The sequence below is a fragment of the Molothrus aeneus genome, chromosome 5, assembly GCF_037042795.1.
Source record: "Molothrus aeneus isolate 106 chromosome 5, BPBGC_Maene_1.0, whole genome shotgun sequence".
NCBI classification, from domain to species: Eukaryota; Metazoa; Chordata; class Aves; order Passeriformes; family Icteridae; genus Molothrus; species Molothrus aeneus.
In genome coordinates, this window is record NC_089650.1 from 36,887,807 (window position 1) to 36,905,722 (window position 17,916).

The following is a 17,916-nucleotide window of genomic DNA, read 5'->3' on the forward strand; positions in this document are numbered from 1 at the left end:
TTGTCATTAATTTCTAAGAACAAGCCACATTTGTGAAGAAAATTGCTGTTACAAGGCTAAAGGAATCACCTCCTTTAGAAAAAGAAATACATTTCATTCAAGGGATGGAGCAGGGGAATTCCATGATTAGAAAGAAAGGGCAGTGCTAATCTATTGCTTTCCATATGCTGCCCTAGTCAGATTCAACTGTCAGTATTTTGATAATATCCACTGGACTGTGTTTAGAGCTGTGGTCCAGTAATTGCTCAGAAATCTCAGAGTAATCTGCTTTCTCAAGGTGTTGAAGTTGTTTGAACTTACTCCAGCTGCCGAACCCACCCATTTTCTAAAAACAGGAATAAGAGGGACTTGATAGAACTCAACTGACTCACCCACTTCCTCATTTTTCCTGTGCAAGTTCTAGGGCAAAGCCAGCTGCGTGACACTTGCTTGGCAGGAATGACTTTGTAGATTCCTATGGGTTGAGCAAAGGCATCAAGGACAAGACTAAAGATTCATGGGGATATTCTCATGCTGTTGGTGAAAATCAGTGAAAGCACCAGCAGAGTTCACATGAGCTACCTTGGTCCTGAGGCTTCTGTCAGGACAGAAGTTAGCTTCTGTTATCAGCTAACTAAAATGGGCAGTAGATGAAAGGAAAACATTACAATGACTGATCCAAACCAAGAACATAGAGATCTTCTCTTACAACATAAAAATCCTAAGCAAAAAAACCCGTGTGTTGTGGTTTTGCTTAGCCTGTCACGTTTTAAAATAATACCAAAAACATGTAAGTCTGACACTACAGGGCTAGCTATGTTTTTTACCCGATACCTGCTTAGTCGTTTTTCTCCTCTGCTTTTGAAGTGTTCAAATTAACAAGGCAAAAACCTCACAAAAGTATTTCAGGTCTTTTGAAATGGTATAGTAACTTCAAAAACTTCTCTGCAGAGTATTAAAGAAAAAACACCAGCAGCAATTAAGCCCCACCTTTAAAAAGAGTGTCCTCCTGCCTTTGGGCTGCTCCCGGCTCTGAAGCAGCACAATGCACATGACCTATCCTAGAACTACTGTTCAACAAAACACACTTGTAGTGTAAAGTCTGTTAACTTCCTGGAAATGCTCCTCTGATACATCTTTTATTTACATAGATTGAACTAAGGTAGATGTTGTGTTCTTTCCATGTGACCTGCATTTTCACTCAGCCTTGTTTACATTCAACAATGAGTGCTGGCACTTGGCAACATGTGTTAGAAGATACTCTGTACAAATTACCCTGCCTTTCTCCACCAGAATTACTAAAAGTTCCACAAAGAACCAAAGAACCGCAAGTTCTGACTGTGAGTGCTCATTTGACAAACCAGAGCAGATAAAAATACAGAAGTGTCTAACATCTGCTCACTCACATCTATGGAAAAATGTTAGGAGCAAAGAGGGCAGATTCTGGAAGTATCATCTGACAAGTCTAGATTAAAAGAACTGTCTAGGATTACTGGCATACAGAAAGCACCTGTTTAACTGAAGGGAGAGCTTCAAAGCCAGTGTTCTAATACAACTTTGCCTGGGAATAAAACCAAGAGGCTGAACTTTGCTGTCATAAAATCTACTGGCATTCTAATTCCTCCTGAGACATGCTGGAAACAGCTGAAATTTCTGATCACATTCCAGATTCTGTATTTAAAGAGAGAAATCTTAGACTTGTAATGCTATTTTCTCTCATGCTATGTGCAAGGCCACAATGCTATATTTAGGTTTACAGAGTTAGTGAAGGGAGTTTTGCACTCTACTTCTCTCACTGGTACTCATGGTAAAGGCAAAACAGAACTACCCTATCTGTAATATCCTTATTCATATGGAAAATGCACGCAAGAAAGACAGCACCAAGTTAGTACTTTACACAGCATCATAAAATGTTTGATTTGGCAATTGCAGGAATAATCCTTGGATTTAAAAAAACCTTCAAAATTCCAGTTGTGAACACTGCCCTTTCCAAAAGTTGTAGAGGGAGAGGTAGAGAACAGAAAGTGCAATAAAAAGGCAATTTTTAAAAACCACCTTTGAGGAAAGCAGGAAGGAAACTGCTTGAGAAGCCATTTGCTAGTACTGGGTGCCTCAGTGCAGGGTGCTGGGCTGGGTCCCTTTCAGGCCTACGCTGCTGCAACTGAAAACACTTCTAATTTCAGCTTGCACAAAGGCAAACAAGAACACTCTGGAATTACCTCTCACCTTGCTAGCTCATAGCACTGGAAGGTGCTTTTCAGACAAACATGTCCTGGCCTTTACAGTATTTCCTTGAAAAATACCACAGAACGAGTGCCAGCAGCCAGGCTCCGTGTCTGAAGTGCTTGGCTCAAACTGCTCAGAACTGGGCGTTGCCTACTTCTCCATACTGGCTACTACAGCAATCTCTTTTGCCCACTCACACATCCAGAGGAAAATAATTCCCCCAGACCAGGTAAGTCCTCAGTTCACAGCACTAAACCTGTGTTCTAAACAGGAGATCAGACTGTGTCTCCTCTTACCTGGCTTGAATTTTGATCTGCAGCTTTTTATTCACTTGATCCAACTAAGGCAAGAGGTGAAGTCTCAAAATGGCACCAAATTAATTATGAAGTACATGTAAGAAACAAGACAACATTGGACTAGAAAGTTAGTTGAAGAAATAGGACTTTATTCCAGATATTAGTAACATGGTATTAACTTTAGTTTTTTAAAACAATTTGTTAAAACTGGTACTTCAGACTAAATTAAGGATTCTGTGGAGCTTTCAAGTCCAAGCTAAGAGTATATAGACTTTTATGAGTATTTATTTTCTGAAACAAATACAAACACAAAATTGCCATAATCCTTGACAGTTTTATTCCTTATCATTAGTCTGAGGCATACTAACAAATCTCCCTCTGGGAATGTATGAATACCACACTAGTCAGCATTGTTCTGCTCAAAACTCACTTATTAAAAAATGTGTTTCTATTTTGCAGTTTTATAGGAGAAACTATTTTTTCTGCATATGAACTTAAATAGTGTAATTTATATGCTCCTGCAAGATGAAAACTGTAGGGAAGGTTTTGAAAGCACAGTTCTTTCCCAACAAACACAAGCATGCTATTGAACATTAAAATGAAGGGGAAAAACATACCTGAATGGTTCTAGATCAATGGGAGATGGTAAAAAGTGAATGCTGACAAAATTTGCAAGGACTGCAGCTGGAAATCCCCATGCTGGGAACCTGGGAAGGAAAGAAAATTGCTCTATACTCACACACATACAGGAAGAGGGGAGGAAGGGAATGGAGTCTGGTGGCGTTTGTTGGAAATGTTCAAAAATTTCAGTGCTAAAATTTCAGCCTGCAGGAAGCCAGAGCAGACTGACAACCTGCTGATCCCTGCCATGGAGACGGGGCTGCTGTCCTGCTCTGCCTCCACACTGAACTCGTCAGTCTCCAGATGGACGATTCTGCCCCTGATCCAGCCAAAGCACACGGAGGTTTCTTCTGCTGAGTTGTATTGCTGGTAGTAGCTGACTGCCACAGGCAGAGCCCAGTGACTTGTGGGGTCAGCAGCTTTGCTGACTCCAGTATCTTTAGGGCTTTTATCCATCCCACCCTGGCAGAATGCTGAAGCACTTGCCATTTGCAGGCCTTGCCAAGCACACAGAGTTGTAATGGGGCTGTTGCACACACCAAACTGTGATGAGGTCTCACATAAACCAGCCTTCAAGGCACTGCCTGAGCCGCTGCCATCTCTGCTGCAGGACCAGGGTGCCCAGGGAAGTGCCACAGAGACCAAAGCAAACAGCTCAGCAGATCCCTTCTACCAATTAAATCAGGGAGGAATAAACCACTTCTATGAGACACAGAGTAAGGAACTGGAAAATTAAACATGGATGTTACTGAAGAAAACCACTAAAAAGCCATTAAAGATAGAAAGGAGTAAAAAGCAGTTCCTGGGGAGAGGGCTGGGGTATCACCTCCAGTTTTGGTGTATTGGCCTCGTTTCTGCAAGGTGTTTTTTAACAGAAAGGAAACAACTCGCCCGTGGGCTGTCCCACCCAGCACCACTGCACTCCCCCTACAGAGGGGTCAGCTCCCTGAGCCCCACAACCCCCAGCTCTGCTCCCTCCCTCTGTCCCAGGCAAACCTTACTTTAGGCTAAAGGCCAGCTGTGTCTGCCCACAGCACTCACAGAAATCCACCTGGCCTCAAAAGGATCACAACACATCGCCAGGGAAAGGAAAAACCAAACACACGTCACGTAACCAAGTGTTGCCAACTTCAGCTTTAATAATGGAACCATCACTTTTTTGCCATTTCAGTAATAACTTTAAGGGGAATAAAAACTTCCCTACAAAAATAAAACTAAGCTTGTTAAAATTATAAATAGTTTAAATGTTTGTATTTAAAGACATATATTTTAATGTTTCCCTGCATTCCCCCTCCCTCATCACTTAGTCATTCTGGTACCATCATATAATGACAAGAAAACAGTTTTGCAACAAAAGCTCTGACAGTTCAATTTGATGCTAAAATTAAAAAAAGATAAAACTGACCAGGCATGACCATTTCTTTTAAATTAAAGCTGCTGTAACTGCCAGTGTGTAGAACAAAAAAGAAGAAAATTAACTCCACACATGACATCTTAAAATAATTAACTGTGGACTAAGACAAAATTAAAATAAAAGTTTATTTTGGTCCCCCACCCCCTTCCCCTTCACCCCAAATCAAGACTCATAGTGCATACAACACTGATTGAGGTTTCTGGCTAAAGTAAATGAAGATGTGCCTACTTAAAAAGACTGATAGTTTAGTTCAAGTAAAACCAAAATTCACATATTTCTATATTCAACTTTAAAACTCAAACAGTGTTTAAATCTGAGCAACAAATGGTTCAATATTGACAGTGGTTATGCAATGATTACATAGCTATGGGCAGAAACAAAAATTAAGATGTTAACAGAATACCCACCAACACACTGCTGTGTTCCTAGAAAAACAAATTGTAACAAAACACAAAAGCATTCCCTGAACCATTATAAAGTGTCTCACTTGAGGATAATGTTACTCACACATGCACTACAATGTTACATGTGAAATTAAAAAAACAAACAAGATATGCCTTAGATATATTTTATAGTTAGTCCTACTCTTAATTTCTCTTAACTCTTTAAAACATTATGATTGTCTCATAAGCTTGCAAATTCTTTTTACTTAAAAACCTTGTGAAGAGTTTTAAAAAGAATCTTACTAAGTAAAGGAAACAAAGGCACAATTACATAAAATTAAGGGGAAGAACAGAAGCATCTTGGAGTTTCACACAGTATCCATTAGATGTCACCAAAGTTTTAACAATTCCTTGGGAATTTAAAATGAACACATTAAGAACAGAGGGGAAAAAAACCCCACCACAACTTCTGCTGCTCTTCGATCCTTAGCACTCCTCCACTCCCCCACCCCCCAGGACATAACTCATTTCCTCTCTGGCATGATAATGACTACAATATCAGTCACTCAAATCTGCCTCATGCTTCCATGCTTCTATTGCACACCCACTTCTTTGGTTTCTTTTGAACATGCTTTTTTTTTTTTTTTAGATAAATAACTCTGAAAGAACAACAACTATATTTACACTAAAGTAAAAAGTTTTCTTGCTACATTTTTCCTACTTTTAAATCAAGTAAATCAGCAGTCCGCAGAATTTGGTAATCAGTTTTTCAATTAAGAGTTTGAAAACCATAAGGAAAAAGTTTTGTCTTATTAAAAGCAAGAGTTACTAAGCTCAGTCACCAAAACAGACAATAAATGTTAATGTTCTGCTGGGCTGGAAATGTGAATAAGAAATTCTACTTTCTTTGCCTGACTGAGCTTTTAACAAAGAAAGAAGCAGAGGAAGCTATTTCTGTCTTTCAGATATGGTAATTCAAGATTATCCAGCCTAAAAATGGATCACTGGGCCAGAGGAAAGACCTGACTTAAAATAAAAATCAAATGCATCTGTATTTGTAGCTTATGTCTGCACCCTCGCTAGACAGGTATTTCTCACAGAGTTATCTGAGACATGGACCACTTTTCAGAATTCAAGTAAGCAGCTTTTTAGGTTTGCCACACTTTTCAAACCCTGACTATGCCTTTATGGAATCAGCTTCTCCAAAAGGGACCTGTATGTGCAGCTCCATTTCCATTCTTACTTAGCTTTTGCTTCTCGTTCCTTCCCACTATTTCTATTATCTTTATTTCTTTTCCAGTGTGGATTTACACAGTTAAAAACCATAAAACTTATTCACAATATTAAAACATACTAAAACTTTAACCTTGTAGAATTAGTATTTCAACTTTCCTCTGTGTAAATACTATTTTCATTTAAAATCTCCTGTCAGCTATTAGAGTTCTTCTCCCCCAACTCTTACCTTCTTTACAACCTTCTCTTTACTTTCTTCACAAAGACCACTTAAAAGCTTTCCACAATTTCACAGTACAAACCACAGGATCTCGTAAGCTTTCCACCTATAACAGTTCTCTCACAAATTATACAGTAACTATTCAAAAACAGAAAGGTAGTGCAAATCAATTTCATCTCTAAGATAGTGCTCTAATTCTCATCCAAATGGCTTTAATAATATTTTTTTAACCCATCAATTTGCACATCCTTACTTGTAAAGATACCATTAAGCAAAGAAGAAAAAAAAAAGGTATTTCATAGCATCCTAGGAAATTGCTTACAGTTTCACAGCTTGCACCAAGATAACTTGGGAAACTCTCTAGGCACACAGAGGGTTGCAAACTGATGTACAAACATGCAGAATCCCTTACTTGTGGGTGCAAGATGCTAAGTGACCTGGCTTATGGAACTAAGTCTACCCTGGCATCACAAAACAGTCTTCTGAATAAAGAGAACTACTCTCTGCTGCTCTTTGTACTTGGGTTTGGCATGCTCTATTGACGTTTGGTAGCACGTTTTCCTGAGTGTCCTTTGGCCCCTTTTTAGCCAGGCTTCAGCACCCCCCGAAGGGCTTCTTCAAGCTTGCCCCTGTAAGCTGCATAGCGGTTCTTCAAGAGCTGCAGTTGGTCACTTTCCTCTTTGTCCAGTATGCGCAAGAAGTTTTGCAGTTCAGGAATACTAAAGGCTTCCCACTGGAAGGGCAAAGAGTGCAAAGAATGGATGAGATCAATAGAAAATTCATACATCTTTTATATATGCAGTATTTCCAAACAAAACCTCAGACACTGTAGACAATTTCCAACTGAAACAGCATCAGGCACCTTCCTCGCAAATCTTAGGACATCTGAAAATATTTTACTCTTTCAATTAGTTTTTTTCTTCTGCAAGTACAACAGGTCAATCTAACCACAAATGAAATGTTTACAAAAGGCACAAAGGAAATTAACAGGGGAAAAAAGTCTGCTTCCAGAAAATGATCTGCCCGCTCAGCACAGCTCAAACAGAAGCCCACTCATCCACGAGGTTACACAAACACTGGCCCAGGAGGGTGTGTGTGACCTACCATGACTTCTCCAGTTTCATGCTCACGCAGAACGAAGCTGAGCATTTCTGTTTTGGGGCCTGCCACCAAGCGCAGGTAGAGGGGATGTTCTCTGTCTGACAGCTTGCAAGTATAAACTGCAGGAGAAGGAAACCACAGTCATTATCATCTTTACCAACAATGATTCCAACACCTGGAATGACTAACACTAGCTAATGCTAAAAAAATTTCAGAAAGATGCATGTGTAGCCAAAATTTACACACTGTTTATCTATCAGTCTACATACTGGTTTTGAGCAGTGAGTTTTAGGGACGAGCTGAGCAGGTGACTGACAGTGTCAGTGCAACACTGCATTTGCACAGGAATGAAATGGCCTCCAGTCAACACAGTACATGGAAGGCAAGGGGGAAAAATAACCCACAAGAAAAAAACACAACACATAGATCTGTTGCTCTATCTAAGCATTTATGACATCAGAACTGTGTATTCACCGCTCTGATTTAAGTTTTCCACTTAAAATTTCACACACGAAGTCTAAAAGACAACTCTGCTTATCTGACAGTCAGAAACATCTGAACAACTGAAACTCTTCTCAACGTCCACTGAAGGAAGGCAGATTCTAAGTGCAAGAACACAACATTGGCAAAATGCACCTTTCCCTAAAAAACCCCTTTTCCATCTTCTGGTATTCCCATCACAACTTGCAACAAACTCCTAATAGCAACCAGTGCCCAGGGCCAGCCATGTGAGCACTGCCACGTGAGCACAACACATGTGCCCATGGTTGTCAACTCGAGAGCAGCCCGCCAGTGCCAGTACCTCATGCATCACAGACACCATGGCTTATCTGTTTGAAAACCTGGCCTGTAACTTCATCTCACAACTCTGCAGTGTATCAGGCCAGCTGAAATTTAAGACCTGATAAGGGCACGAAATAAAACAAAATGGACTGCAAAGCACAGGAGATCTGTGTAATGTTTTAGCAGGTGACTTTGTCTTGGATGAATTATCCTGAAATACTCCCAGTCTTTTACAATCTTACCATGCTACTTTATATATGGAAAAAAAGACAAGGTAGGAAGACTATTACCCCATTTATCTGACTTCTTCCACCTTGCTAATTTCAAGTACTACTATAGCACAACTCCCTCCCCAAACCCTTCCATTACCAAAATGCCTCAAGCTCAGTTTATACCTTGATCTTCCTTGTGACAGCGTTTATAAAGTGCAAACTTAGCAGGGTTGTCAGCCACAAAGAACTTCTTGAGCAAGGCCTCGATAACTTCCCGCACAGTGTTGGTGCTGCTGATGTGGAGGGTGTTCACACAGCCATCTGGCAGGTAGAAAGCAGTTTCCTGGCTGCTGGGAGCACACCTGCCCTGGCTCTGGGAGGACTGCACAGTGATGGGTCTGCACAGCTCCATCTGCACCTTGATGAAGCCAGTGTAAATCCCATTGGCGTTCTGCAATGAAGGAAAGGCCTGGACTGTTAAAATCATCAGCAGTGACCACGTGTGACACAGCAGTGCAGCAGGCACATGAAAATGCTCACAGTGAGCACTATTTAAATACCACTGCAATACACGACATCTCACAGGAAAGGCATTGCTTTCATAATTCAGACAGTTTTCTTTCTGGTATACCTTCTGAATATAAATTTTTCTTATTAATAACTACTGAGTATTAATTTTTTCTTAATAATAACTGCTGAATTCTAAGTATATTAGGATTCATCAAACAAAAGGTACAACACACCAGAGATAAGTTTTCACTTTAGGAGAGGACTATGAAGTGAAAAAGATCACTAATACCCATCTTTAGCTACAGATTTCGTGCAGAAATACAGAAATTATCTCCTACATTTTAGCTGTCTTTGTCAACTTAGTCTGAGGCATTTAGATGGTCAAATCATGTTGAAAAAGCCCTAACCAACAGAAAAAAAACAAACCCCAAAAAACTCACAAGAAAATAAACAAAAAACCAAACAAAACCCCCAAAACTCAAACAATCAAACAAAAATCCCAAAAATTCAAACAAACAAAAACAAAAAAAAAAAAACCCAATAAACAACAAAAAACCCAGGCAAAACCCCAGAATAAATGCCAATCCAATTAACATCTGAAAATGTTTATTTCAGTTGCTCTTGAAAGACAAAATAGCAAAGCCAATCAAACTTTACTGAGCTAGAAAAATTTTGACAATCTAGTTTTAGGCATAAGTCCCGATCCACATGCAAACACATAACAAAGATCTTTTTAGTACATAGTCATACTTATATGGTTTAGGATATAATGGAATTTCACAATTTCCATATACACCCACAGGAATATGTCACGTATTAGAAAATCTGGACAGCCTAACAACTGAATAACAGATTGCTAAGCAGATAGATGTGAATTTTGTTAGTATGGTCTTGAGTAGACCGAACTGAATATTAAACCTGGTTCACAATCCTTGGAAATGAGAAGCCTTATGTATTCCAGTTTGTAATTTCTATGGTTTTTGGGGGAAGAAAGTCTCTTCATGCTGAAAACCTGTATGACTACTCTGAAAGTTAAGTATCCTATAATAAATATTGCATGTTTTAACTTTTATCACTGCTCGAGCATCCTTATCAAAGAAATCTGACAAAAATTTATCTGCAAAAACAAGAAAAATATACCTTCATTTTTACCATCTGAGCGTTTTCAGAATTTGTAAGAAAATTTTGACAAATGTACAGCTTAGTGTCAGCTGACAGTTTACCTTAAACACAGGTACATCAGTTTGTTTTTACAACACTTTGTTTTGATCCGTGTAAAAGAGCTACAGGGATAAAAAGCATTTCAGACATGAGATTTTAATTTGTCAGTCTAAGGAAAAGTCTCTTAGAAAACCATCTAAACAGAGAGAGTTTCATATGTAAGACACTGAGAATAAAACAATTCACAATGCACTACAAAGCTGCAACTCAACATTAAAAATTACAGGAATTCTATGCAAAACTTACCAAGGTCATCTTTAATTTATCAGTGACAGATGAATTATAGCTTTGTATCTTCTCTTTAACTTCTTCTTTACTGAGATAAACATGAGGTTCTCTCTCCTTCTGAACATCCTTCAAAAACAAGACAGCAGTTTTAAAACACAGTATAAAATAAATTATTTTATGATTCTGGATACAAACATTCTTAGTCCAAATGGTAATTATTCCACAGAGGCTCAACATAACAGTAATTAGCTGTGCAGCAACAGCAAGGATTATCACATTAAGCAAATCAAACAGAACACTGGGACTGAAGGGAGATGGCAGGGAGATAGTTTAATCATCACACCCAAAGACACCTGTGCCCTTTTGCTGCCAACTGTTTTCCTTCAAATATTTTGCAGCAGTATGCAAGAGAGCTCAGCTCAGCTTATGGCTTGATTTTCTCACGTCAATGCTATGCCACCCTGTAAAGAACACTTAAAATTTTCATTAACTATTACTTGGGGCACAGATAGGTATTTCTGAACAAACAAGGAGCACATCTGAAAATAGCAGCACGTCCTAGCAAGAATCCCCAACGATCCCAGTGTGTGCCAACAACACGACAGCATCCCTGCATTCCAATGTGACAGACAGGATGTTACATACAGGGTCACTGCCTACTGCATAATCCATCAGAAGTAACTCTCCAGATACATAATGTTACACCAATTGCATGGGCTTTTCTTTCCATGGGGGAGGCCCTATTAATATTTTTCAACTGTTGCTTCTACAAGGTTGCTGTGGATTTCACGTGTGGCAGTAAAAGAAGACCCTGGAATTGTATTTTTTCCAAACAAACATTTGTTCCCAATCTGTATTCCCGCAGCAGCAAACCAGTGTTATAAATACACTCCAGTTTCTACCACTAGCACAAATGCCATATATAGTATGAAAGAGTTTTAGCTCTCGGCTTTGATGATTTAAGGCTTCAATTAGAAAAGGGAGAAGCTTTGAAGAGCCTCGATGCTTTCAGAGAACACCTGAGCACATTCACTCTACAGACAAACCAAGTCACAGTTCCACCTGTCCTCCCAAACACATTCCAGTGTAATGTATCCTGAGGAAGGGCTTCCCTTACTTGAGTGGCCTGTTCAGAATCCCACTCTATTGGACACCACTCAGCACAACTCAGCACACATCTTTGCAGGCACTTCAGTTTGCCAGACACTACCCCAAAGATGAGCACATCTGCTGTGGCATTGTAAGGTTCCACTTGCCAGAAAGAATCTGCTGAACTTTTTCTGTCTCCTAATTTAAAATCAACTATTTTTAGCTCTTTTAGGCTTAGTTTTGCTTTTTCTATATGGCATTTCACTAAATGACATGCTGGAGCAGACTTTTTTTCCCATGGCTATAAAAAGAAAGGTGTGGTCTGAATGGAGAACTTGAAGCCAGAAACCTTGAATTCTGATCTGGGCTCAGATACTGATTTCCTGCATAATACTGAGAACATACCTTTATTTCAAGATCAGGAAACTGAGGCAAGAAAGGAACACCAGTGAAAGACAACTCTGCCATTAGTTCCTTAAGCATAATTCTAAGATAGTGTAGCATTTTGCACAGCTGCCAGACCCCACCTACTATATTACAAATACCCAACCCAATTACTGAACGTTTTCAGAATTCAAGTCTCTATTCTCCCAAGAGAAATGAAGCCTTCTTGCCCTTCTGTTTTCCATCTGCCCCAAACTGCCCCAAATTATAAAGAAAGACAGCTTAATTTAAACTGCCCACTTCATCTCCCCAAAGGCTCCCTCAGCTTTATAGTGTTCAATCTGGGGGCAAACAAAAGAGGCACAAAGGAAAAGAAGTGGATACTAAAAGGACAGGAAACAGTCTGCAAGCCTCTATCTGACATCTATGTGACACATTTCAAGAACCCAAGCTTTAACTTGCAACATTCCCTGTCAGGGTAAGTGCAGACAAACTCCTTCACATGGATACCAGCCAAGACTCACCTCAGAGACAAGCATTCATACCTCTCCAATCTACTAACAATATTGATACTGAAATTCCAATACCAGACACCTCAGCTTTAATGCTTATTATTAATTCATTTCTGATTGTTCAAGCAGGTACCTACCCTGTTGGAACTGTCACCATGATTACTGAAGTCACCCACAACATCCGCTATTTATTAAGCAAAAAACACTAACTAGGAAAGAGGAAAAAAACTCACCTTTCCTATGTTGAAATATCAACCTTTGTTTAAAAAAATCAATAAACAAATAAACAACCACTCCACATTAACTTCTGTCCACCTCAAAGTTTAATTCCACAAAAAAGACCTTTAATAAATGTAGATGACAAAAAGAACCTATTGCCTTTAATGGCAATGGCACAGGGTAAAGTTCACAAGGCTGACATCTAGGAAATTATCGGCATGCATTACTAAGAAGAAAAAAAAGGACAGGGGAAAAAAACTTGGTGAACTAGTGGGTATGAATAGACAGTAAGAAACTTTCTCCTATTTTCACATAGGAGAGTTTTCATACTGCTCTCCCAAAATGACAGAAGTTTGATCTGGTTAGAAAAGACACCAGCCCACGAGGTCACTCTAATCCTGGGGATTGCCATGGAAGCAGGCATGACAAGCAGAATCCAAGCCCAGCACCCAAGCCAGCTGATTTCCCACAGACTTGCCCTGGTGATGCTCTTGCAGTCAGCCTTCCCAGGTGTAGCTCCACTACAGAGCTGTGGGCTTCACTGGGACAGCTGTCATCCATCAAATGAGTTAAACATGATTCCATACTTGAACATACCACAGGAATTTCTGCCTTCTTGCACTAGCATTAGAGGCCAGACAGTTTTGGCAAAGCTTAATTAAGCCCACAAAAAACACATCTGTGTGTTTACGCAAAAGCGGGGATTACCTCCTTTTGTAGTGAGCACTCTGCCAACAAATGTACCTCTAACTCATTTCCCAAACAACCAAAGCCTGGGCCTTAATTCATTTCAACAGCATGTAGTACATAGCAAATCTCTGAACTGAATACAAAGAGGACTACTGGGATTAAATCAGACAAAGGGACCCAAAATTATTCAATAAAAATAAAATACATCATAGGCAGAAATGCTGTTTACAGTCATTTTCACCCTTCTCCTCCATCTTGCACTATCAAGACCACAGGCAGTGAAAAGTGAAGATGTGTCCCAGGAGAGGAAGTAACTCGATGCCACTGGAAACCTAAGACCAAGATCTTCATGAATTAATCTGGTGATACCAGCCTGCACCCAAACAAAAAGCTCAGAACACTCCAACTACTCATTCATCAGGGTACAACTTCAACCAAGCAAACAAAACCTCCTCACTAGCTACGCACCAGGACTTAGAGAGAATCACATTGCTGTCACACAAACTGCAGAGACACTAAATCCCACATGACTGCTGCCAACAGAAAACCAACAAAGGAGCAACTCACTGGGTTTATTATGAACAAGAAAACCTCAGCCCACCCATAATTCACTGGGTCAGCTGCTCTCACTGAATGTCATTAAGCAGAACACACAGATTTGAGGCACCTGTGTCTTTTAATTTTCCTAATTATACTTAGTCAACATGCAAAGAGAAGCTAACAAGCTGTTATACCGGTGTTTTTTCCCTGGCTTTCCCCCCTAACTTTCCTGGGGCTCAATTGCTCTCGGCATACAATGGTACCTAAATTTTGCCATACAGCTTTGCCAGCCACATTAGAAGTTAAAATAAGTAAGTCTTCTTTGACCAGCATACTTAGGAAGACTTGACAAACTCATTTCCCACAGGAAACAGCAGGTCCTTCATAACAGGACCCACTAAAAGAAAAGCTGTCCCCTGCTAACTCTGCTTCTGTCTAACAGATCAAATTCCACCTGGTTATCTTGGCAGGTAAATTTATTACCTGTGATGACCTTGAGTCATCCAATACAACAGCAGTACTTCATTCATCTCTACCATGCTTTACAAGGTGCTTCTGACATCCAGCTCTTGAAATGGCTACCAAATGGTTGAAGCCACACCTGGCTCAGGGAAAGCAATTGCTCCAAAGGCAGCTGTTTCAAACAAAGGAGCAAGAGCATTTTGGAGGTCAGACTGGGCACCGCTTCTCAAAGCCGGTGCACTGCTCAGGCACAAGGGGAGCGTGATTCATCTCCAGGCTGATTCATCTCTGGCTCCCTACAAGACACCCAGCACACACCCCACAACAGTGCAGGGAATTAGGAAACTGCCTTTCTTCAAAAGTCAGGCCTGATGATGAGTTTCCTAACCACAGATCCTTGTATATGTCACAGCAGCAGAGGGAAGTATGAGCACAACCAGCAGAGCAGTTCACACTGTGTCTTCTTCCATCAGCCAAGACCTAGATGTTGCCAGGCTTAACAATATCACTTCTGGGTGCTAATGCTCAAAAAAGGAACTTTCTCTATAAAGCAATGCACAAACAATTCAATGCTATTTTTAGTAAAAATTAAATAAAATATATAGAACAGAACCTGAGCTAGTTCTCTTCCATCACTTAACCAAGCTATATTCTCAGTAATGTCTGCCACATCAACACCCGTTTCTCCTCCCAGCCCAATTAAATGTTTTCCTCATCAGAGCTCCTGGTCTCCTTCCACTCCCTGATGCTAATGTGATCTTGCCACTTCCTCAGACCAGCAGAGATGGGAAAAACAAAAACTGGTCTCAAAGACACAGTGGAATACATCAGAACTCATGCAAATTATATATTTGGGTCTAAACCACTAATTTTCTAGTCTGAGCTATTAATTTTTAAGAAATTTTTTCTGTCCTTCACAACACCTACAGTGCACACCACTGGCAGCCATTTGTATTAAAGCGATTTCTCTGATCAACCAAAGCAGCATTTCATTCTCACACAGAATTCCTAAGCAACAGCTGCCACTAAGAGGGAAATGAGGCAAGTGCTTTCATTTTCCCAAGGGGAATAGCTGGTCTTTCATTAGAGCTCATGATGCAATGCCTCTTCACAGTTGAGCTTCGTCACAAGAGCAGAAAATGTTTTTTCTTTATCATCTGCACCCCCCATGCTCATCTCATTTATTGTAGCACAGATGTTTAGAGAAGCAGCACTCTCTTTGTAACATTTATGCTGAGTGCAAAGCCCTAGTTGAGACTAGCTCAGCATGAATCCTCAAGAAACACAACTAAAACTGCACAAATTACAATTAAAGTGAACTGCAAATCAACTTGTGGTCCCAAAAAAGAAGAATCACATCACATCAGTGGCTTTATGGAAGTCTAAGTCTCACAGCTGCTGCCAAACCCTAGTCCTGCATGCAGTAACAAAGCACTAATAAACTCAACAGCTACAGGCTCCTATGGGATGAGGCTGAGAAAAAGTTTCACAAAGAAAGGAAACTCCAAAACCATGAAGCCTGCATCCTCAGGATCCCTGCCTTGAGTCAAATGCCTGGCTCCCCAAACTGCTACTGCAGCCTTCTGTGTATGGAGAGATACAAGAAGGTCTCTCTCTTCCATCCAACCTGCTACTTTCACAAAACTTTGAGAAATTAGCATCTCTTGAGGAATGAGAAACTAAGCTCCTCTTACTATTTCAGCTAGAAAGACAGAGGAAAATATAATGGACAAAAGGTTAAACCTATCCCAGGAACATACATAAAGGATTTTTATGAGAAATCTGAAGAACCAAAGACCTGTGGGAACTCAAGCAATCTTCTAAGACACATCAGTCCGTAGCTCAGCTCTCATGTTTCACATTAATCCCACACATACTGTAACCACAATTCAGTCAGATGAATGAAGATGTCATGATCTTGCTGTAAATTGTGGCCAGAAATATTTTTTGAAATAAAACACTGAAGGTTTGAAAATGAGAAATTCAGCCTAAACTATGTTAAAAAAAAAAGTCTTGTTTAGTCATAAAAATTACAGCTAGTGCAATCCTATTTACATCACATTTGCATTAAAGAAAGGATTTAAGTAACAATGCTATTGTACAACAAAAAAAGCCCAGCAGAGCATACAGGAAACAAAATTAATGGAATTCTGATCTCAGTTGTTACTCGTACAAGAAAGAACACTCTTTCCTACAGCCTGGCAGCACTCCTACAGGAAAGAAAGAAACTGAAACCTTTCAATTAAACTATTCTGAAACAAGCATTTTACTTCTCCCTCATCCTAACTCTCCTGAGAGCACAGCAGCTTTCCCAGTGACAGTAATTTCTCCTTCTACCCTGGGGCAAGCCTGAACTCCAGATATGTGCTCCTCCTTCATCTGAATCCCTGAGACTCACCAAGCAGGGACACTGGTCACAGCCAGTCAGAGACACCAGTAGCCAAAAAGGTGTGAAGACCAACTAGGGGCAGGGTGGCTAAGAAGAAATGTTAGCATCCAAGTATCTCCAAGCATTGACCATATCACAAAGCTGAATCTTGAAATGTTTGCATCCTCCTGAACAAGATGAGGTTGCTCTCTGGGTCAGGGAAAGAGGAATTTTTCTGACAGGATGGATGTGGGCAGAATAATCTCTGTATCTTCCTGTAATACGTTTTGCTTTTTGCAGTCAGGGAGATCCAACTCTCACATTGGCACACAGGGAAAAAGGAAGCAGTCTCTTTTTCAGGAAAAGATTTTGTTTTTCGAAGCAGGTTTGGCTGACTTGAGTTTGAACAATTATCCTGATATTAAGAGAGAGTTCAAGAACAGCCCACAACATGTCCCCCTGACAGAACAAGAGAAGTGGCACCCTCCCAGGTCAGGTGTACAGGGCATCCAGCCTGACAGTCTGCCTTCAACACAGCAAAAACAAAGGCTATTTCGAGCAAGCACGTGAGCCTTTTCTGCAGCCTCTCTGCTGGCATCCACAAGTGTGGAGGCAGGAATTCAGAGGGCACCTCCCTTCCGAGTCTGTTCGGTGTCCATTTATGGCCTTGGTGCCTATGCAGGCACATAAACCCTTTTTGAACCTGCCAACACTGCCTGTCTCTGCACCTCCTGTGGCAGCAAGTTCCACAGATTCATGACTGCAGTGTGAAGAGGTACTGCCATCTGCTTTAAGCTGATCTTCTATTAAGATAGAAGATAACTTCTGTTAAAAACATTGAATGCTCTTTAATCCTAATATGGCAAAACCTCGTAGACTCAAGTTTCACCTTCAGCTTTTCTATCACCTTTGTGATTTTGTAAACCACATCACACACTCCCCTTCTTTTCCTCTCCAAAGTGAAGAGCCTTGAACTCCTTAAGGCAGTTGCTCCATCTTCTCAATCATTTTACAGCAGGGAAATTAACCACAAAAATGGGATGTGGGGACCAGACCTGTATCAGAACTTGTGACATAGGTGCACCAAAGCTTAAATGCTCTTTGATTATAAATCTGTATGCTACAGGTCTATGAAATATCTTTACTTTTATCCATGATGCAATGTGGTCTCCCTTCCATAGTGGTTACAGAAATCCCCATGCAACAGCACAGTTTATGATTTTAT

General features: G+C 40.3%; 1 protein-coding gene across 3 annotated transcripts in view; it reads right to left on the reverse strand.

Annotated features, from left to right (window-relative positions):
• Window positions 1-4,241: 4,241 nt before the first annotated feature.
• Window positions 4,242-17,916, reverse strand: part of RASSF3 (Ras association domain family member 3) — a 79,804-nt gene continuing 66,129 nt past the window's right edge. For all 3 annotated transcript variants that reach the window (XM_066549746.1, XM_066549745.1, XM_066549743.1), the window contains exons 2-5: window positions 10,446-10,553; window positions 8,652-8,919; window positions 7,477-7,592; window positions 4,242-7,105 (exon numbers count right to left, since the gene is read on the reverse strand). In XM_066549746.1, the coding sequence (XP_066405843.1) occupies window positions 6,956-7,105; window positions 7,477-7,592; window positions 8,652-8,919; window positions 10,446-10,553 (642 nt within the window). In that variant the 3' untranslated portion in view covers window positions 4,242-6,955. The remainder of the gene's footprint in view (window positions 7,106-7,476; window positions 7,593-8,651; window positions 8,920-10,445; window positions 10,554-17,916) is intronic.